Raw genomic sequence first — 21,890 nt, 5'->3', positions numbered from 1 at the left:
CCAGCAGCCTCTGCCTGAGTCTAGGGCTCCCTGCCTGGGTTAGGGAACTAGCCCAGATTTTTGGCCTCACCCAGCACAGGCACTTGTACGAGGCGTCACCCCAAGTTGTAGAAACTCGGCGAGGCTGCAATCAATAGCTTCAGTGCTTCAAGCAGGACATCGCTCCCTCAACAGGGCTCTCGGGTCAGGGGCCTGAAATCCGGCAAACCCGGGGTGAAAACTCCAACCAGTGCACAACAGCCTCTGCTTTCACAGGCATGAGAAGCCAAAGAGATGTGAAAAATAACAAAGAGATTGGAAGGGTAGCACTGACAAGAAAGATTTCATAGCAACTATTTTCTTTCCCCCCCAAATATGAATTTGGGTATTTGTCACAACTAATGATTCCCAGAAATATGGCTGTTCTGTGTGCAATTACGGGCTTTGAAAAATGCAATATGGAAAGATTATTTTGAGCTGGAAAAGCTGTCGTGGTGTTCCAACAGAGCTAGGGTTTGCCTTTTCCCACCCTGCGCTACAAGCGGCGCTCTGTGAACAGACGTTCAAGGACACAGCAGCTCCTGCCCTGCCAGAGGAAAGCACGGCCTGCCACGGCGCTGCTTGTCTCACCGGCCAGCTGCACCGACAGCAGAGCAGGAAAGCACAACATGTTGAACTACAGCTTCCACAGGGACAGAGGCATTTCCAAATGGAAATCTCCGGAGAGTTTTTCACTACCAAATTTCTGGTGGAAAATTAAAAGCTTTAAAAAACAGACCAACCAACCTGTTCTTCCTCCAGACTCATGGCTGAGATAGGGGGAAGACTTCAGAGACAGAAATGGTGTTTACTCGCCTCGCTTACATCTGTATCTTAAAAGAAAGAGCCCCCTTACTATCTCATCTTTTTGTTTCCTACCAAGACAAGTATTGTTTCTGTCCTCTGTCTTCATTCACGTTGGGGAAGAAAATAGAGAATAGATCTCATCAGATACAGCCGGATGGGTCCTGGGAAGCTGGATGTAACCAAGTAACGAGGATCCTAGCAACAGGCTTGATTGGGAAGATTTAAAGATAGAAACAAAAGTAGGAACGAAGCAAACAATAGAAAAATGCCGTCTCCTTCCCATACGCACCAGACCCCAAAGCAGCACGACTGATGCTTCAACCAGGCAGATGCCAGCAGGAGATAAATCAGTTCCAGGCAGGGAAGGGTGCTTTGGTTGCTTCTTCCCCCCCCCCCCCCCCCCTTTTCTTTAAGGCAAATAGAAAGTATCAGACACAGGTGAGGATCTTTTAAAACACTTTTACAGTTGTCAGAGTTTTGTACAAATCAAAGCATCCCTTTTAAAATCTCCATTATTACAAACATACAAAGAAACAACGTTATTACTACAAATCATCAGCTACTCAACTGCATGATCAATTTATCACAATTAAAAAAACCCCATAATAGTATATACAGGGCCTTTCTCCCTCTATTTATTTCTGTATCTTGAGGGAAGCGAAAAAGCAAAGCCCCCATTTAAAAAAAAAATCCCACCAATGCACCTCATTTTCTAAAAACGTGTGAAGTATAAAATTAGGTATTTTCCTGCTGTCACACTCCAGCAAAGTGTAACAACTTTTTTTTTTTTCTCTTTTTTTTCTTGTTTTCACATCAGAAATCTCTTTAAAAAAAAAAAAAAAAAAAAAAAAGAACAAAAAACCACATGGCAGAGTGTCTGATGCTGCAGCGTGCTCCTTCCATGCCGGAAGCCAACATCATCAAAAAAAGTGCCTTTGAGTAAAGTCATCTTTAGTAACAAAAAAAAAAAAAAGGATGAAAAAAAAATAAAAATCACAATCTCTAGTTAAAATCTTAATAAAAACCCTGACAGAGCAGCTGGCCCTGCCTCAAAAGGGCAGTTTCTCCTCTTCACTACCTACCTTCAGAGGTTTCATCCTCTACTCCTCCGCCCCGAGGGTCTCCAAACCCTGAGATGTTTCTTTACACCCTGAACGGAGCTTAGTGCTGGGATGCTGAGGAGCGCTCCTGCCAGCCGAGAGCTGTGCGGTGCTTTATGCCCCCTCCCGCAGTGGCCAAGTGCTTTTTATCCCCCCCCCCCCCTCCCCCCCTTCCCTGCCCCAAAAGACAGAGCCTGGGGAGCACCCAGCCCAGCTGGCCTCGCTGGAAGGGTCTGTGGTCTCTGTGCTGTTTCTGAGCAGCACATCCCTGTTACAGGGAACTTTCATAGCCCTTTTTATTCTGCTGGCTTTTGATCAGCAGTGAGAAAAGTCCCTGGAGAGCCCCAAGAAACAATCCCTGGCTTGGGTCGCTGCCTGAGTAAGCGCTTTCCTGGAGCCAACCCAGCCCCTACTTCTGCATCTGGAAGGGAGCTATGGGGCAGGGAAAGGGGGAGAAGAGGGCGAGCTCAATCCAGGGACTGAGGGGAGCAGAGGGAACATCCAAGCCTTGAACTCTCCTTGTGTAAAGAAACGGAGTAAGAAACGCTTGATCACACCAAGCTGCAAAAGTCATCAAAGCCCCAAAGGTCACCAAGTAACCAGGGCACCAGGGGGGCTATGGGGTGGGTTTGGGTCTGTATTGTTACACTCTGGCTCCCAACCCAAAAGCTATCATAACAAAACAAGAAAACACAAAACCAGGCAGTTCGGTTTGCCAAGCTGACATAGAAAAGAAGAAAAAAACCAAACCAAAACAAAAAAACCTCCAAGATAAATACATAGCCCCCATTTTGGAAGCATCTTCAAAAAGCTGGATCAACCGTTCTCAGCAGTGGCACAACCTTCCAGTAACATCTGTTGGGCTGGTGATTTATCGGCTTCCTTTTGAAGAGGGAACAGTTCAAGAAAAATCAAGCTCCCACCACACGCAGCTCTCGTCTTATCTGCACAACAACTGGCCATGGCTATTGCCTCACAGCAGCAGGTTGGGAACCAGCAAGAAGTCTCTAATGCAGCAGGTTCCTGTTTGCTAATAGAAAGGGTTGGCAGTGGTAGTAACTGGTTAGGAAAAAAATTCTTCCAGAAAGCAGTACTTCGGGGAGGGATTTAGGATGGCTGGGACCTCTCCCCATGGATCACCGTGATACAGACCGGTATTCAACAGAGATCGAAACCAGACACGCTCAAGCATGCTGTTGAAAGGCAACACACACCAGGCGTTTCCATCGAGTCCACAGCAGTGGGATAGTGACAACACTGAGGTTTTGGCTTCCAGCGATCAGGCAGGCCTCCTAGACTCCTTGGCTAATGCTGGGGAAAGCTCCCAGATTGGGGGTTTGGTTTTAAGGGGAGGTTATTGCTCCCGACTTCTCAGGCTTTTTGCCCTTCGATAGGGCAGCTGCTTGCTTCAGGAGTTCTCTGTTCTTGGCCTGGAAACACAGTGAAAATGGGTATTTAATGGCACGGATCATCATTAGCTCTTGGGATCCTAGAATTGCCTGGACAGAAGCTGCTGGCATCCTGCGCGCAGATGAAAAAGGAGGTAGAAGTTGCTGCGCGGCATCACAGCACGAGCTCAAGTCCGGCATCTCATTTCTAACCACCTAGAAAGGGCTCTTCCCATCCCTTCCCCCTCACGTCCCTCAGCTGTAACTGAGAAGTGGGCTGAAAGTTAACAGCTTCCACAGTGAAAGGTGACAAATGCGCAACTCGTGTTAAACCAGTCAAGGACACTCACCAAGGTCAGCGGGACTGGCTTTCCTTCCTTCCCTTTTCACCGGCCACCATGCTTTGACAGCGTGAGAAGTGATGGAGTAAAACTCTGGTAGACTCAAGCCCCCATCCTGACTCTTGTCTTAGTGAGTTGAAGGCCAACTTCCCCTATCCCACACTCTCAAAAAAGCAGGGTGGATCAGTTCACAGTTCTCCAGCTTTGTTTCACACTTTGTTTCTTCACATGCCACCAACATTTTACCAGGATTCAGCTCTGTACTGACCCTGCATCCCTACTGGGAGCTTTCCAAACCCATCAGAGCACCAACATGTAGCAACTTACAGTCTCTCTTGTTTGCACGTAATTAAAAATCATGGCAACTTACAAACAAGGCTCTCTAGCCCCTTTTACCAAACTTCTGAGCTCATTCTCCTCCAGCCTATGAAGTAAATCATGCTATAGCTGTAGGATAAGGGGTAAAACCCATGTGAAGCCAGATACAGGTCTTCTGCATTGGTTTCCAGTGAATGAATGAATATGCAAAGGGTTATTAGAAGAATTAAACCCTTTGCTCCACTGCTGCATGCAGTAAAGCAGCTTCTTTTGCCTCCTGCAGGCTGGAAGAATACAGGCACCCCTGCTTCCCCCCATGAAAAGACAAAGACAAAATAATAAAAACCAAGAGCACATTCAAAAAGTGAATCGTATGAACACTTCAAGGCACCTACAATACATTGAGAGGATTTGAACTTTTATTTTGCCATCAATGAAGAGAGTTTCCAGAGCCTCAGTCAATACCAGCTGAAGTAAAACATTCGGACACCAGAGAGAACGAGTTCAGGGCAGTCCCAGTCCGAGCTAAGTACAGAACAGCACAGACATGCAAACCCCTCTCCACCCAGAAAAGGCAGGTGGCTGCAGGCAAACCTGCTCGTAGATCTGATGCTTCCTCTTTCTTTTCAGAATTGAGCAAGTTTAAGACTGTTGGAAGGTGTCCGACAGCTTTCAAGGCAGACGTCCTCCTTGTGCTACAGCAAAGGCAGCAGCAGGGTATACTGTTCCCACGCACACCGAGCAACCAGCATGCCCTGCCTTGGGAAACCACTGCAAGGAGAGGGGTCACCTCCCACTTAGCCCTTGACCTCATGGCCAAGGCTGTCAAGGCAACCAAAAAGTGGTGGTTTGCGCTAATGGAAAATTGTCTATTCAGAACTGGAGTGAGAAAACAAACTGATTCTTTGCAGGCCACCCAAAGCTACAAGATAGAAACAGCTCTGGGCTGACATAGGCAGTGCAGGATCAATAAAGCAGAAGAGAGACAGAAGGCTCTGGCTGTCATCAGTCCCTCAAATACAAACGACCAGTGTCTCCCAGCTCACGAGGAGCAGGAAGCACATCCAGCCCTCGGCACACCGCACAGATATTCCAACCTTCAGACAGGCTTACAGTGCTTAAGAATGTGCATCATGAAGGGGATCTCACAGGCACCAGCTTTCTGAGAGCAGCTGTAGTCTCCAAAACCTGTCTTCCACTCTGATAATTAACTTGGGTGTGTGCTGATGGAGGAGGGGCTGTTTTCTCAGGGGGAATACAAGCCTTTTGTCTTATCCCCTCCCATTTCTCCATCGCTAGGGCTTTAGATCATTACACTCCCCGGAGTAATTAAAGGGTGCAAAGTTCATTTCTGTGTCTGATTTCTTCCCCGTAACCAGCTCCCCTTTGACCTGATCTCTTCGGTGGCTCAAAGTGTATTCACACTGATAGTCTGCCTAGCGTTTCCATGGCCATGACAAGAATCCTGCTCTCCCTGTTCCCTCGAGCTCAGGGACTTCTTTATTTGGACTACAGAGATACAGTGCTAAAGGAACTGCCAATTGTTTCTTGAGCTTTGTTCTGTCTGCTTACTGGTCACATAAATAAATCACAAAAGAGCTACGTGGTGCAGGGAGCTGACAGAGGTTCTGCCGTCTGGAGAAACAGGTTCAAAGCTGATTTTAGCAATAGGTAAAATGAGTTTGATAGTTACCGTCTAGTCCATAGGGGACACAACACAGCACTTTACAATACAGTAAGTCTGAACCCAAGTAGAGAGCAGCAAGGAGGATATAAATAGGGGTTACAATGCACTGCAGCCTGATACAGAGTTGGGGAGGGGCTTGCCTGGCAGAGCAGAGAGGCTGTAGGACAGGGCTGAGAAGTGTTAGCAGAGCTGTGTGTGCAGAAGCTCACGGGGTGTTCTGATCAGGAGTGTCCTCAGTCACTCCTGGGTACAGCACAGCTCAGCAAATTAAAACAAAAATGCTGTCACCTGTAACTGCTCCATGACCTCCTTGTGTGTCTTCTCCATTTGGTTCATCTTTGCCCTCATCTGCGACTCCTGGTACTGCAGGTCGGCTTTCAGCTCTGTGATCTGCAGAAAACCAGTAAGGAGCAAGTGAGCTGGAAGAAGAAATTAATGCTTTCACCCCAGACACACCCTGTCACAGAAAATGCCTCTGCAGAAGTTGTATGAGACTGGATGAGTTCAGAAACGTGCTGGGGTGGGCTGGGGGAGTGCAATGAGACCAGAACTGTATCGCTGAGTGGCACAGAGAAGCGGGAGCAGCCAGGACTATCTTTCTGCAAGAAGCAGCATGTTTTTTCCTCAGTCTTGCCCCTACACGGAGGTCTCCGAGACAGTGGTCAGAAAATGACCCTTTATGAAATGAGATCTCCTGGGTGGGTCCAGAAAGCCTCTTTCACTTTGGAAAGGAGGCAGCCTGGAAACAGCCAGAAACTGTCTTGCTCACTCCAAGATAAAAAGCCAGACTCTGCTGGAGCGTGATCTGTGTGAACATGTCAGCATGTTGTGGGGGGGAAGCAAGCCAAGGGCTGTACCTTCTTCTCCTTCTCCAAAATCATCTGATCTTTCTGGTGCAGCATCTTTTTTAAAGTAGCCACTTCCTCCTTCAGCTGGGCAATGATAACAAAATGGTCAGTGCCAGGAGAGTCCAGGGCAAGGTCCGGAGAAAAACTGCAGCAAAGAACAGGGAAAGATTCTCATCATGACCCCTTCTTTTCACAGAGGCAGGGAAACTCCCACAGATGGCATTCGAAGGAGAATGGGAATCATTTCATGATACACGTTGTATCCTCCAAACACTCCCTGAATGCAGGTATTACCTGTATCCCTGCCCTGGAGGCCACATGGAATTTGGGAAACACATGGTATGACAGGCAACAGGGAGTAAGCATGATATATTGAATTGTATTATTGCATGATCAGCAGGGACATGGGACTGCTATGGGTGACCATCAGCCAGTGTCTGCAGCAACCATTCAAACAGTAAGGATCCTTTTTCAAACCAAAGAGTTGAGGACAGCAGTCAGAGAGCTAATGAAACTTTATGCAACCACTTAGGAACTCTCTTTGCTCACAGGCAGACCTCGGATGTACAGCAAAACTTTTCACTAAATATAAACAAACATTCTGGCAAGGAGGGAATGTGGAAGAGATACAAATAACCTCCAAATTAAACAAACAAAGCAAAGGGAGACACCTAGATTAAAGTCAGCACTGTCCTCAGCAGGGAAAAGGGGTAAAAAGACATGCTGGACTTTTGTATTTTGATTCCACCATGATAGAGCAATTTAGGAAGAAGCTTCATTACCACTTTGGAGCAGAAAAGACTCTCTCCAGGAAGACAGAGAAATAGCTGAGCACACCACTTGTGCACCACCAGGTACTCTAAACCTATGCAGCCAGCCAAAAACTTATCTGGCATAAGTCACTCTCCTGCACTGGTAATTCAAAAGCTCCCTATGAGATACCCAGTGATCTGGGCACCCACACACACTCTTGCGCTACAGCAGTATTTCAGATCATATGATACAATAAGCTGCAGCCACAGGACCAGGGGGCTCACCTGATCTTTGCCTGCCTTCTGTTCCTTACCGCTGTAATGGTAAGCCTGATTTTTATCTCTTGGTGCTAAAAGGGCAGCACACTCCCAGCCGTGCACACCTGAAATTGCTGTATAAAAATTTAACAGTAATAAGGCAACAAAGCTTCACCTAGAAGATTACTTCAAGTCTGGCCGTTATCAGACAGCACTGCTGCTATAAAGATAAATAGCCAGGGTTACCTGACGCCTGACATTTTTTTAAAGCCTCCAGAGTAGGTCAACACATGTCCTAAAGCCTGCATTCAGCTCTAAAGCTGGGAGCTGCAGCGGACTGGGGAAGGCATGGTCTGAACCCAAACCGCTGCCTCTCTCAAGTACGCTGCCACCTCTGTGCTTCCAGTCCCCCATCTGTACACTGAGGCAGAGGGTACCAGCTGCTCACCTCACACAGGGGTCTCCTCTAGTGCCTGGAAATAATCCATTTTCTCATTAAAAGCACAGTCTGCATTGATTGGACTGGTTAGCAAGGATGTGGCAGAAGAAAAGGCTTTTTCCACCACTGTGCTGGGGATCTACAGAAGGAAACTAAGCAGGGGCAGCTTCACAGATCTGAAAGTCACAGGATAGCCCTGCAGCACTGGGAGAGAAAGCTTGGCAAAGGGAAACTCAGAACTGAGGGTCTGTAGGAGACAGCCCATGGTGGAAGAGTCTTGCATGGTTAAAACATGCTGACAGCAGAACCCACACCATAAGATGTGGCAGGTCTCTGGTACACTGGATTTACCACGGTGCTTGTCACGCTGGGCAGCTCTCAAGTGCAGAAGAGGTTCATACACGCACACTAGCAGAGAATACCTCCATTTTAAAACTGTTCCCGAGTACTGTTTCCCCAAGTGGAGGCTGTGCAAGATGATGGTGGGTGCTCCAGCACCTTTCTGTGTGCAAGCATGTTAGTAACAGTAGCATTAATTTCCCACTCAGTGCAAATATGCTGGGTAGGAGAGAAAGAAAGAAAGAAAGAAAGAAAGAAAGAAAGAAAGAAAGAAAGAAAGAAAGAAAGAAAGAAAGAAAGAAAGAAAGAAAAAAAAAAGCAGCCTCCACAGAGAAAAAAAGGCTTCCTCACTGATTCCCTCTGGCTAAAACCAAACTCTTGCTTACAGCATTCCTTTGCCCAGGCAAGCTTCCCTCCTGCTGTATCCTGGGGTGATAAAGAGGACAGGGAGATGCTCAGATTTCCCTGAGCAGCTCTCAGCAGCTCCGACAGGAAAAATTCCTTCCTTGGCAGCTTCTGTTGCAGTGTTGCACACTGTGGAGCCAGGAAGGTGAGAGCCAGCCCTGCCACCCAGCGGGGAGAAGAGACAGGCGGGCCACCAGCCTTCCACAGAGCTGCTCTTGCACTCAGACCCCAGGGCTTCGAGGCCCTCCTCCTGACCATGGGGTCTGCACCCACAAGTGGGTAACGGTGCGCTCAGAGTGCCCAGGCATCCCCTCCTGTCAAGTACATGAGTGCAGGCAGGTATTCTCCTGTCCAGTTGCTGCAAAATGCACCCTCAAATGTGTTAAGGTGCTAATTAAAGAAGTGGCTCTTTCCCCCCCGCCCCCTCTTTTTTTTTTTGAAAGACTGACAAGTTAGTAATGAAAGGTTTCTCTGTCTTTAACCCCACGTTAAGGAAGCAGCCTGAGACTCCAAAATTAGAAGGAAAACTGCCAAATACAAGCCACTCCGTTCCTTTAACAAACAGATTAAGAATTAAACCAACCAACCAACCAAAAAAAAAAGCCATTTTACCTACAAATAAATTCCATACCCAGGGTCCCAGCCCCTTGCGATAGGTCAGGGGAACATGTGCTCTCCATGTTTGAACAGTCTAAAATGCACGCCTCTAATTAAAGTGAATTGATGAGCTCCTGCTGCTTTCAATGGAGACAGAGGAAAAAAATGGAGCTCTTCCAAAGACACCTGCCTCTCTCTATTGAGTGGGAAAGAAACCAAAATGACTGACTTAAACTCCACACCTGTTAAATGGCTGAAATTAGGCAAAACAAACGCCAAGCTTAAAGATTTTGCTATTCAAGTCAGACTAGCGTAAAGAGGCACAGAGCAGGCTGACCAAACCAGCATCCAAGTTTCACCTTAGACAAAAATATCCCCCATCTGCAAAAATCCATCCAGGCCAATAGGAACCAGCATCTGAACTTACACTTCCTCTAACACCACCAAAAGCAGGCACAGTTCAGCCCAAGTCCCAGTGCTTTAAGCATATGCCAGGACTTTTCTATGCAAATGAGAATCTTTTTACCAAATGAACTTTGCTGCTCAGCATCCTCCAGCATCACTGCTGTCTCCCCCAGCCAGCTCAGTCAGTAGCGCTTATCATTGCCTGGTGTTAAAAGCACAATTTAGCACCTTGTCTCTAGTCATAGGAGAAGGGACTGCAGCATATTCATCTGCAGAGCCTGTAACAAAACCACTTCTGGCAGTGTTTGCACAAGAGGAGGGGACACCAAGCACTGCCCGAATCAGGACCAGCACAGCACCAGAGTCTGGAGGTGAAATCAGGGTGCTCAACACACACAGGGGTAGCCCAGGACTGAGGGGCACTGGCAGGACAGTATGAGTCGTAGGGCAAGGTCTGCTGCAAGATGTGCTGAGAGTCACCGCGGGGGAAACCTACTCCATGGGCAGCAGGGCCAGTGCTGTTAGCTCCTCACAGGGCTCACCCAGAATGAGCCACTCAATGCCACCCATTAAATGACCATTGGAAATCGCTCAGTCTCCACATCACAGCCACTGGGAGCAACATCCACTCCTAAGTATGTAAACAAAAACATTCAGAGGGAATTCAGTAAGACATGGTAAAGGAATTCCAACTGTATCCAAAAAGGACCAACAGTTCCAGATAAGCTGGATGCTTGTTGGAGGTGTAGCCAAAGTCAACTGAGCTCAAGTATGCCCAAATTTTGCCCAGCTGAAGGCTGCATCAGTAGTTTGGCTGGAGCCAAGACATACTGTACAGAAAGGTGCAGCTGATCTCAGCAACAAAGAGGTGCTGGTTGTGTATCGCTTGACTCCAGACTATGCTGCTGATGAAAACGTCTTTGCACTGCAGCAGACCCTAACTCCACGCTCAGGCTGTGAGCCAGACTCCAGGCTAACTCTAGGGGGGACAATCTTACAGAAAATGGTGCAGGAGGGGAGGGTTTTGTGGTGTTCATTCTCACAAAAAAAAACCCCAGCAACTCCAAAAACACTTAATGAACCACCATTATTACTCCACGCAAGCAACATAGCCATGTGTCTATTTAAGGCAGCTGCAGTTTGCCTTTTCTACAGCACGTTGCTGGAGCTCTTTAGTAGTTGCTAAAATTACACACAGTTTGTTACTGGGATTGATCAAAAAAAGTCTGTGGCAAGGACCACAGCCTTGGCAGGAGCCAGACTGACAACATCTGACACAAGAGCAAAATGAAGGCATTTGACTCCTCTAATACATGCTCCTGTTTTGCAAACGAATGGCTGAGCAATTGATGCCAGAGCATGGAACCTTTTGCTTCTTGGATATTTTTCTAGCCAGCATAGGTACTACAATGAGTTGTTAGGTCTCACCCCAGGCTTTAGCGAGCAGATAAAAATACCTGTTGCTGTCCTATAGCCTGGAAAGCAGCCTCAGTAGGTGAGCAGGAGCCTCTCTAGAGGGAAAGATGCAGCAGTACTGATGGGCTGCACCAGTTCTACCAGGGACCTGTCTCCAGTCTCTCCTCTGGCTCCACCAGCACTGAAGACAGTCAGATGAATTCTCTGACTGCTCTGTGCTCAGCCGCAGCTCCCAAGGCACAGTTAATCCTTAAATTTTTCCAACTTTTAACTGAAAACACCATTCAGATGATAAATGGTCTTGTAGACCACTCTGTGGGAACATGGCCCTACAAAATTATTTAAGTTCTATTTCCCATCGTAGCATTTCACATATGTACAAACACTGACGAGGTATCAATAGTATCGAGAGATGTGATCTCGAAGAAAAGACATTCAAGACAGGTAGCGATTAATTAATTACCAGTGGCTTTAACAGACCCTTTGGCACTAATGAGCCTATGCTCTGGTCCATGCTCCCAATTCACTGCTGTTTGGAAAGAGATCCATCGAGAGGGACAGTTTCCATGTATGAGGCAGTTCCCAGGGAGGGAGGGCAACAGGGGAGAAAACAACAGGTGATCTCACTTCAGGATGTCAGTGCCTTGAGAAACAGGACAATGGTGGGCACCGAGACTCTGTTGGGAAGCAGCCCACTGCGCCAACGTGGACGGGGCACTCTGGATAGGGGGACAAAGCATCTCGGGAGAGGAAGGAACGCTGAGAATCAGAGAGGAAAGGCAGGAATGAAAATATGCATGTACAAGACCATAAAAAATAAAAATCCATCTCAAACTCCTGTTTCTGCTAGTGACCCCCATTCTGCCGCGCACGCAGCCGGCGTCAACATAATCCAGCATAAACTGTGACAGCAGAATGGGATCGGACGCTTTCAAGCAAAGCTGTCTGATTGCTCGTCCCTCCCCCAGAAGGCAGGAGGGGAAATAAGAGGTGGGTCTTGATCCTCTCCTCTGAGGCCATCTCCCTGCAGATCAGTCTGATAGTCCCAAAAGCACAAAACCTGCAGACCTCGACTCTACAGCGCAGCCAACAGCCCCCCTCTCCCTGTAACTGCAGACAGGATAAAGCTGATCTGGCTGCAGTTTTTCTAACTGTTGGGGAGCTCAGCCAACAAGCAGTTTCTATTCTAGCAGGTACAGGCACTAGGTATTCTTTTCCTCTTCAAACCTATGTCTAAATGCCAAGTAACACTAGCCTGCCAGATTCTGGAAAGCTGCTAATGTAGCCCCTCGAGGTCCTAAAGCCCAAGATCCCTGCTCTAGCGTAAGAGCTTCCTGCTATTCACACAGAACTCTATAAACTTAGCAAACAAGACCGCCCACCCCCAATTTCCCCATGTAATAGGCTCACCTGTCACCATTGGCAGATATGGCATCAAACTTGGCTTTCTTCTTTGGGATTTCATTCTGAATAGAAGAGGTGGATAAGGTTTTCTGGCTAGAAAAACAAAGAAATTGTATGTCAGAAGCTGAATGACTTGCAGTCTAAGACAGAGAAGCAGATAAATATTCCCACCCACTTTGAACCTATTAAAACAATATTTCCTAGCGCAAGAAAGAATGATAAAAAACTCATTCCTTGAAGAGTAGCTAGAGACTAAAAATAAACAGAAAACAATGCGTCAGTCAGATCAGTATGTAAGTGAAGAACTCATGCTTAAAATCTACATTTCAATCATTAAATTTTACAAATGCAATTTAGCTTTAATTGTGTACAAGTTCAGTAAGTTGAATCACTAATAAGCAGTCAGACTACAAGTCCGACTACAGCACAGGGGGGTTTGCAAACTAGCAAAGCCTGACTTAGCCAGATTCTCAACAACAGACAACTGCCAAAACCCATCACCAAGGTACTGAGCCCCCAGGCAGTTCTCCTAGTTACTTTAGGAAGCACACCTAAGGAGCGTGGAGCAGCAAGGCACCATTTTCTCACCCCAGAGGCAAACTCACCCTGCACAACAAAAAAAGCTCGTGCAGGTTACCTGTTATAGTGGCTGCCACTGCTGAGCCTACTGTACTGTTCCTTTTCTTGCAGGCTGGCCCGAGAAGAACTGCTCAGGTGTTTGCACTGCTCTTTGGTCTTCTGTAGGACCCGTTTATAGGACAGTGTGCATAACCAGCATAGCAGCTTTCCATCCACCTGGGAGGTGAGAGAAAGAGAGGGGGAGAAGTTTTGGTCTTGCTTCCTGCCCACAAAACAAACACAGAGAAGACAAGAAGAACCTTCAGGTTTAAGATCACATACAAACAAGCAGCGACTCAAAAAGGATCCCGTGAGTGCCTGGAAAGGGTAAGAAGTGCATCTGGCATAGCTAGTGCAATGCAGGCAGTACTCATTAATAGCAGCTTATCTATTGTTAACTACAGTCTCTGCCAAGCTTTGCTTACAGACCTTCTTATAGCACCCGTTCATCAGGACAGGCTAACTCTAGTGGGAATTCTGTCAAAGCAACAACAGGGAATGGTACCTGACAGGGTAGTCACTGGAGACCAAAACAGCAAGAGTCTCTGCTCAAGGAGGATCAGCAGGAGGACAGGGATTATCAGTGCAGCATCCCACACAAACAATAGGTGTTTATAGCCTGCAGGAAGCAGGCCTTAGAAATACACACCTCCTAAGGAGCACTTAAGTTGCTTAAGCAAAGGGTGTGCAGAAGCCACGGGATGGGTTTCCTGGTGGAGGCATGACACTTCCAGCTCCTCAGGCTACAGCACAAGTATCATTCCCCATCCCTCTCCCCAGGCAGGCACCTCACATTTCACTCCCAGGCCCCTTCTCCTTTGCCAGCACGCCTACCCTTCAGCCAAATTCAAGAGATCTTTCTCAGTAGATCTGGCAAAGGAGCAGAGGGACTCAAAGATTAAACAGCTCCAACACACAGCTCCCACAGCAAAGCTCAACTCCAGAAAAATATTTTATAACCAAGAGACACCCCCTTTTGAAATGCTAGAGCGTATGTGAAGAAGATGGACAGACTATCACTGTGATCAGCCCTTTGTGGCCTACTTTTACAGAGATACTGACCTTCTTTCTATCATCCTTCCGGTCAAACGCACACTGCTGCTTGCACTGCTCGCAGGAGTGCGGAGGTCCATACTTCTTTTCAGAGTTTGTGCAACGCTGGCACTTGTTTCCAATAAATGCTGCTATAATGTTGCAGTACTGGCAGGGTTTTGGCTTTAAGAAAGAAGAACAACTGGTACAGCAGTGCCTTCTAATTACATTAATAGATTGCTCTTTCTCCTTCTCCCCATCACTTCAAAACTTTTATTTCCTTGTTCCAAGCTAAGTATAATGCTGATCCAAGAGAAATAACTACATTTGGACCCCTAGTCTCTAGCTAAGTATATTTAGCCATGGCACCCAGACCATTTATCAAGTGCTATGAAATCTTTAGAAAATACATATCACTAAAATAGAAACAATCAAAATCACTTTTTCAGTGAAGTAGGAAAGAAAGATTTATCACTGCTTCCTGCAGCAATCTCAGTTTGTGTGAGCACGCTCTTATTTCTGCTGGATATCGAATAGTTCATTTCCTGGCCTCAAATGATGCAGAGCTGCTCTTTTCCGTACTAAAATAAGAGAAAAAAGTAAAATCTTCACGCTTGAGAGACCTGCATATTATTGATCAGTCATGCTATTACAACAGAGCCAGCCCATAAACTGCTCTGGGATTCAGCAGGATAAAGACAAGAAAGATGAAAGGAGAAGAGGCTGGTGAGAATGAGCCCTGCTCACTTACTGTTCCATAGAGCTTCACGTTCTGAGCACACTTCTTGCATATTGTGTTGGTTTTGCTGTTAAAAAGAAGGACAGATCATTCTATTAACACTTCCCCAAAGAAAATTAAACCTCTGTGGTTAGGATCCCAGTCTCCCCTAGGCTCCGTCTCTAGTGGCGAGACTGTATTCATCTTCACTAGGGACTCTGATATCAAAGTGCATTTCCTATCCCCATCTGGTTGAGGATAATTTGCCAAAAAGTGGTACTGCTAGGAGGTATCTTTTAATTAAGGCGTCCCCAGATGACACCAGTTTTTTGTCCTTACAAATACAGGAGTCTGATCACCAGCTAATTGGCAGCAGGCGTGATTCAGCACTGGTGACAGCCTCAGTTGTGGAGGAGGTCTGCTCAGGATGATGAGGTTAAGGCAGGTCAGGACAGAGGTGTATTTGTCCAACAAACACAGCAAAGAACACCCCCCACAATGCCTGCACATAGCTTCTGGGTTTACCAATCCTTCCTCTGTAAGCTACATAACTTGCTAAAATGTAAAAAAGGCAAAAGCACAGCTAAATGAAACACGTTAGGAAATAATTTTTGGACACCAGAAATCAGATGAGAGGAAAACTCATGGGAAGATGCACCTAGATCCTTCACTGGAAGATGCATCTGAGCACTGACCAAAAATAAAAACCAAGCAAAAGGTGCAAAACTAAAGACACCGCAGAGGCACACCAACTTGCCCAGCAAATCTTTGAAGAAGGCCAAAGGTTCCCCAACTCTTCCACAGCAACTATCTACAGGTTAAGGCTCAGTCATCGAAGATGGGGAAACATTACGGTTCCCCGGGTGCATCTGCTCTAAAGAAAACATCAGTCTCCCCAGTTCAACGGGCATTTACCTTTCCTGCTGGAATTCAGTCCTGCAGTAAGTGCATTTAACAATGGGATGCGCAATTCTGCACTCCTGCAACAACAGAAGCGTTCAGTGAGATGCAGTGCTTTTCCCACACACCGTTTCCCAAAATCCCAGATCACCTGCTAACCTCCACTCCCATCACTTGCACAAACATCTGTCAAACTCAAAACATTTCCTCCCTGTACAGTCATGCTGCTCTTACAAGGGCTGAGAGCAGAGGAAGGGTGACAGGAATGGCATGTGTCACAGGTGAGCCAGAAGTAAACTGAGATTCATAATAAGGGCTTATTTGTGCCCAACGCCCACAGACAAGGGTCACGGTGGTTGGCCTCACGTCCCAGGGCAGGAACACAGAGTCCTGCCACAGTTATTCACACCTCTGCCCTCCACGAGCTTCCTGTGCCCGGAGTGCCTCTGGCCCTGCTCCCCAATCACCCCATGCCTCAGAGGTTCCCCTATGCTCACTTGCTTTGCTCCATCTACCTCAGCAATCCCAGGCTACTCTATTTCCTGCCCCTCATTCCCCACCTCATCCCTGATCTCACTCTTCCCCACCCACTCAGATTGTTCCCCCAAAACCCACCTCCCTCTTTCAAGATACCATAAGACCTCCCTCAAATGTTCCCAGATACTCCCAAACACCCTGGGATCCCCTAAATGTCCCAGGCCTCTGTCCTTGCTAACAGCCTCCCTCACAAACAGCCCTTCAGTTGCACCCAGGCCTTCCCTCATAAACAGTGCCCACCTCCCCCCCAATTCCCCCCTCAATGGCCCCATGACTCTCTTTCCAACGCCCTCCAAATACCCCCAGCACCCCCAAACAGCCTTCAATACCCTCAGGTCCCCCTGGCAAACAGCTCCCCCAAGTAGCCCCTCAACATCATACCCCCCCAACAGCCCCCAATCTCTACCAGCTGCCCCCATGCCTCCAGTCCCTCAAAACCTCCCATATGCTCCGAGGGCCCCATCCACACAGCCCCTAACTGCCCACCCCATACCCTCAGGCCCCAAATAGCCACCCCGAGGCCCCAGACCCCCTAGATGCCCCCAGGGCCTTCCCATAAACAGCCACAGACCCCTTAAAAACACCCCCTGCCCACCCACCCTCACAAACAGCGCTCCAGTCAGCCCTTCACCCCCTCAGCCCCCCCCCTCCCCTCCAAGCAGCTCCCTCACAGACAGCCCCCACCCAGTCCCCTTCCCCCAAGCGTCCCCACCGGTCGCCCCGGACCTTGCAGAGCTGCTGGCCCTGGCTAAGCGCCTCGAAGGGGAAGCGCTGGTGGCACTTGGTGCAGGCGTAGAGCGCCGCCATCCCGCCGCCCCGCTGACAGGCGCAGCCCAGCCCGCCCCGGCCGCCCGGCCGCCCTGCCCCGCCCTCACCCACCAGCTCCGCCCTCGCTATTGGTCATCCGACGCATCACTCGCGCTTCCGCCGCTTCTCATTAGTCTACGCGCCGTCACTCCGGGTAAGGGGCGGGGCGGCACCGCTTCCCTCCCCCGCCCGTTCCCTCCGCGGGCGTTGGGGAAGGGGAAGCGTTGACGTCACGCGGGGAGCGCTGCGCGCACCGCGGTGATGCAACCGCCTTGCCGCTCCCCCCCCCCCCGCCCCCGCTCCCGCGTGACGCGTCTCGGGGGCGCGCGCGGCGCTGGGGAGGTCACGCGAGATCGCGCAGGGTGGGGGCTGGCCCACAAGGCTTTGCGGGAGGGGACCCGGAAGTGGGGCTGGGTTGGGGGCTGAGCTGAGCCGGGCCGGGCTAGGCCGGGCCTGGGGAAGGGGCTGAGTTGGGCCGGACCAAGGCCGGGAGAAGGGGCTGAGCCGGGCTGGGAGGGGTGGTGAGGGTGGTGGCGGTGGCAGGGTTAAGCCAGGGCAAGGCGAAAGGGAGCTTCGTAGCTGGTGTGTGGGTTAGGGGAGGGCAGGGTGAGGGGCAGGGTGCCGGCCCGGAGGAGGAAGGGAGGCTGGATTAGGGGGTTGGGGTGGGGGAGGCGAGGAGCTGCTGCAGGGAGGGGAAGGCCTCTCCGGAGGTGGGTGAAGGAGGGTCAGGTCTGGAGGAAGGAAGGGAGCAGAAGAGCGTGAGGAGCAGGAGGTGTCTCTACTGGGAGAGCGGAGCCGAGGGGGAGCAGAGCCACAGGGGCTGGAGACAGAGGCAGGGCAGGGGCAGAGGGAGAACTGTGCCCGAAAGGTTGAGGGAAGGAGAATTGGAGGAAGAGGAAGGGAGAATGAGGTAGGAGGTAGCGTCTGCAGCGAAAGGAAAACCTTCACATGAACTTGTTTCCCCCTTTGCTCTGGCTCCAGCAGCTGCTGGCCTGCTGCTAGGGCAGCTGCTCATCTGCAAGTCCCAGGCACAGCCAAGACTGTGATTTGCATGGGTGGATCTGCCTCTGGTTTGGGGCAGGGTCAGCGTTGCAAACTGCAGCTTGCTGTATTTACGCCACAGCTTGGGTGCTGGAGTTCGCGGCTCCAGACACTGGGAAGATTCACCCCCGTTTCATTTGAGGTATGAGGTTGGACTCCAGTCGCTGCAGCGAGGGCAGATCGTACGCTGTGCACACGCTGAATAATTGCTCATTTATTTTAATCAAGGAGTTGTCATTTTTTACAATGTGACACAAAACAGGTGCTGTGAGCTTACGGATATGCTGTCTGCCCGAACAAATGGGGGAATCAAAGGCTATTGGAGTTAAAAGTTCACTCTGTAGATCCAAGATCGAGTGAACAAAAGGCACTAACTACTCACAGTTGTGTTAATAAACCCAGGGCGGTGTGAACTGTTCCCTTTTGTGTCTGTGTTCCCTGAAATTCCTGTGTTCTTACACCCTTCTCTCTCTCAGACTGTAAGGGATACCTTGAAATCTTTGGTAAACTTCCTTCCCCACCTTTCTTTACACCAGATGACAGAGTATTCCCAGTCCTAGCCTGTACAAGTGGTGAAGCTGAAACATGAGATGCTCACTGCAGTGCTCAGTCTTTCCCAAGAAGGACCGGGGGAGTGTCTTGGGTTTTTAGTAAGGCTGCGTGGGTGTGCATATTAAACTGAAATTCTGCTGTGCTTGGCTACCTCGGGGACTAGTTATAATCACCGGGCAAATATGCTGTGTGTAGGAGAAATACTTAATTTCATGAAATTCGTTGCATTGTGCTGGATGCTAGATTGTGATTGGGAAATACCAGTCGGTAAAGGCAGAAGGCAGAGCTTGGCAGAGGCGGCGGATGGCTTTAAACAAAACCCTCCTCGCTGCTCAGGGGCTGCGATGCTCCGAGGAGAGGTTCTTGGGGAAATCAGGCGGAGGTGGAGGACTGGGGCTGCCCAGCTTTCTGGGGTTTGACAGCGCACCTGGAAAACGTAAACGCCGCCAGCGATCTGTTACAAGAAATAAAACCTCCTAAAAGTCAGGGGGGAGGGCGGGGGGAGGAGGAGTTGCAAACCTCTCGAGCTGAAGGAAAGGGAACGATTTCGTTTCAGAATGTGAACAACAAACCTGCCAGAGCAGTCACGGTCGCCAAGGGAAAAACATTTGGCTAAGGAAGAGCATTTGTAAAGCTGCTACCGAAGGAAGTGTAATAAGAAACGTTTAGAAAGCCACTGCCTCAGTGATTTTCCAGGATAGCCTCGCTAGCAAGCTTTGCAGAGCTTGAAAGACCGTTCAGATCACATTGGATGCAACCGTTTGTACCCCAAAAAAGCTCCAGTTACTGTAATATATAGCAAAAGTGAGATGGCCTCCTCCTGGGTCCTAGTCTTTGCCATCCTAAAACCTCAGGGCTCTGTAACACATGTCCTTTCCCTCTGTGAACCACCTGGCTCTGTCCTGACCCAGCCCTGGAGACCCAGACCCCCAGGAGCCCCTTCCCCGGAGCGTAGGAGTGTTGTTGGGAGCTCACTATCAGCCCTCCCGGGTCGTCTGGACCATTTGGGAGCCAAGAAGTTGCCAAAGCAAGTTTGATTCAGCTGCTGTTCTTTGACACCGTCTGTGGTTCTCTGTAAATCACTAACAGATAATATTTTCATATTCTGGCTCTCTCCATGTCCCCTGCTTGCTGAATAATTACCTTGTTTTGTGCGAGCCGTAAGAGGTTTTCACAGATAATTCATCCAGCACTGAAAGGCAGCCAGCTTTTGGGCTGGAGCACATTTTCTGGCCACCTGGCATTGCTGCACAGAGGTCTGCGCTGGAGCGCAGCTGCCTCCGGAGGGAAGTGCTGTATCCAGGACAGCCGAGGGCAGGGCGAAAAACCAAACCCAGCTGAAATCCCAGCCGCCCTTCCTCGGAGAATAATTTAGCTTGGCAAACTCAGCCCACCCTGAATTTCTGGATGTGTGGACAGATTGATCCCGCAGATCTGGATGCTCTCACCCACAGAAAGGCCGTTTCACTGGAAACAAAACACCTCTCGGGAGCTGTTTGCGGCAGCATGCTCTGTCTCAGCTCGCTCCCCATGTCCTGGCCAGTGCTGGGCTCTGCAAGAGTGGGTGGATCGGAGCCCAGCATGGAGCCAGGATTGCCCCAAGGTTCCCATTCCCATCCCAGGGGATGAACTGATGCAGGGCAGCCAGGAGAAGTGATTGTCCCTGTGCCAGCTTATCTCAGCGACTCCCAGAACCAGGCCACCAAAGATGCTGGGGTAATTGCTGGCATCGCTGTGTTGAGGGGCTTCAATGAGACAACGTCAGCAGCCCTGGCCTACCGCCTCCATCACCCTGATAGAGAGTGCAATGTCCTCATCTTTCATAGGGGCTGTGAGGGGCATCAGCATCTCCATCTTCGTCATAGACAGGGATGTTGTTGAGGCGAAAGCCACAGCTGGGGACACTCACCTGGGAGGCGATGATTTTGACAACCATCTGGTGAGCATCTTCATGGGTGAATTCTTAAAAGAAGCATCAAGAGAACATGAGGCAGGACAAACGAGCTGTTTTGAGGGTCAGAAAAGCCTGTGAGGTGGCCAAACAGACTCCCACCTCCAGAATGAAAGCCACCGTCAGCTTGGACTGCCTCTAAAGGGATCTACTTGCAGGCAGACATTACCCATGCCCAGTTTAAGCACCTGAGCACCAACCTCCTGGTTGGCAGGTGCCAAGCAGGGGTGGCTGAACAAGGAGGAGACCCTGAAGGTAGCAGAGGACCATGAGAAATAGTGATCAGAAGACAGGGTGCAGGACTGGAAGCTAGCCACTGAGGACTACCTCCAGTCCTGTGCTTTCAGCATGAAGCTGACATCAGGAGACATCTTGAACAACTTCACGCTGCAGACCAAGAAGAAGGGGGGGCATATGGAAGGTAGGTGCCAAATCCTGTCAACTTTCACTCTCAGGGCAGTGCTCGCTCCCCGTAAAGAACCAGCCTCAGCTGATACTTCACCATCAAGGTATCAAATCTGGGGAGTTTCCTACATAGCTGGCAAGATGGAGATGCAGGGTATGCAGGCAACATGCCTCTTCCAAAGGAAACCTTAAATGCATACCTTTAGACCAGCTTTGCTTTCAATAAAATGCAGGGTTCAGAGCGGTTGTTCTTTGCCATGCTTGGCAAAACCTGGAGCAACTCTGAGGTTCGGGTGTCGAGGGAAGTCTGGTGGTTGCAGCTCACCCGGGCTGGGAGCCAGAACCCAAAGCTGGCTCTGGAAACAGCAAACCTCTCTCCAGGGACGTCCTTTCTTATTTTCTCCTTTTTCAAATATAATAAATGGATCTTTTTTAAGTTCCCAGCCATCCTTAACTACCCATGCTCGGAACTGCTATCCCTAATGCCACAAATGCAAAATTTCAGGCTCCTGCTAAATGCTTCCTGGGGGTGCAAAACCTCCAGCTCTCAAAGCCACCTGCGTGTTCAGCAGCAAATTCAGAACATCACCTATCCAAAGGGAGCCTGAAAGTCACGGTTCCCTGAAAGTCAAAGCATGTTTTATTGACTGCAGTCAAGAGAATCAAAGATCTGGAGACCTGGACTCCCACAGAATAAACCACATTATTCCTGCGCAGTGATCATTTCTCTCCCAGACATGAATTCGAGTCAGCACCCCTGCTGAGAATGATTAAAGACCACTTCAGAAATCAGTGCAGCAAATTGTA

At 49.2% G+C, this 21,890-nt stretch overlaps 1 protein-coding gene across 4 annotated transcripts; it reads right to left on the bottom strand.

The window, feature by feature from the left end:
• Positions 1–1,826: 1,826 nt before the first annotated feature.
• Positions 1,827–17,166, bottom strand: FAM76A (family with sequence similarity 76 member A). Of its 4 annotated transcripts, none has more exons than XM_049820442.1 (10): positions 17,054–17,166; positions 15,806–15,870; positions 14,924–14,978; positions 14,203–14,355; positions 13,160–13,317; positions 12,529–12,615; positions 11,746–11,877; positions 6,517–6,652; positions 5,948–6,049; positions 1,827–3,355 (listed from the first exon to the last, which is right to left on the bottom strand). In XM_049820442.1, the coding sequence occupies exons 1-10, from the start codon at positions 17,132–17,134 to the stop codon at positions 3,269–3,271; spliced, it is 1,056 nt and encodes a 351-aa protein (XP_049676399.1). In that variant the 5' UTR covers positions 17,135–17,166; the 3' UTR covers positions 1,827–3,268. The 4 variants fall into 4 exon arrangements, with proteins under 4 accessions (XP_049676399.1, XP_049676401.1, XP_049676398.1 ...); XM_049820441.1 differs by lacking the exon at positions 1,827–3,355 and adding an exon at positions 4,374–4,743; XM_049820444.1 differs by lacking the exon at positions 11,746–11,877.
• Positions 17,167–21,890: the final 4,724 nt, after the last annotated feature.

The sequence above is a fragment of the Accipiter gentilis genome, chromosome 17 (genome assembly GCF_929443795.1).
Source record: "Accipiter gentilis chromosome 17, bAccGen1.1, whole genome shotgun sequence".
Lineage (NCBI taxonomy): Eukaryota > Metazoa > Chordata > Aves > Accipitriformes > Accipitridae > Astur > Astur gentilis.
Note: the sequence above shows the minus strand (reverse complement) of the source record. Positions and strands in the feature narration are given on the sequence as shown.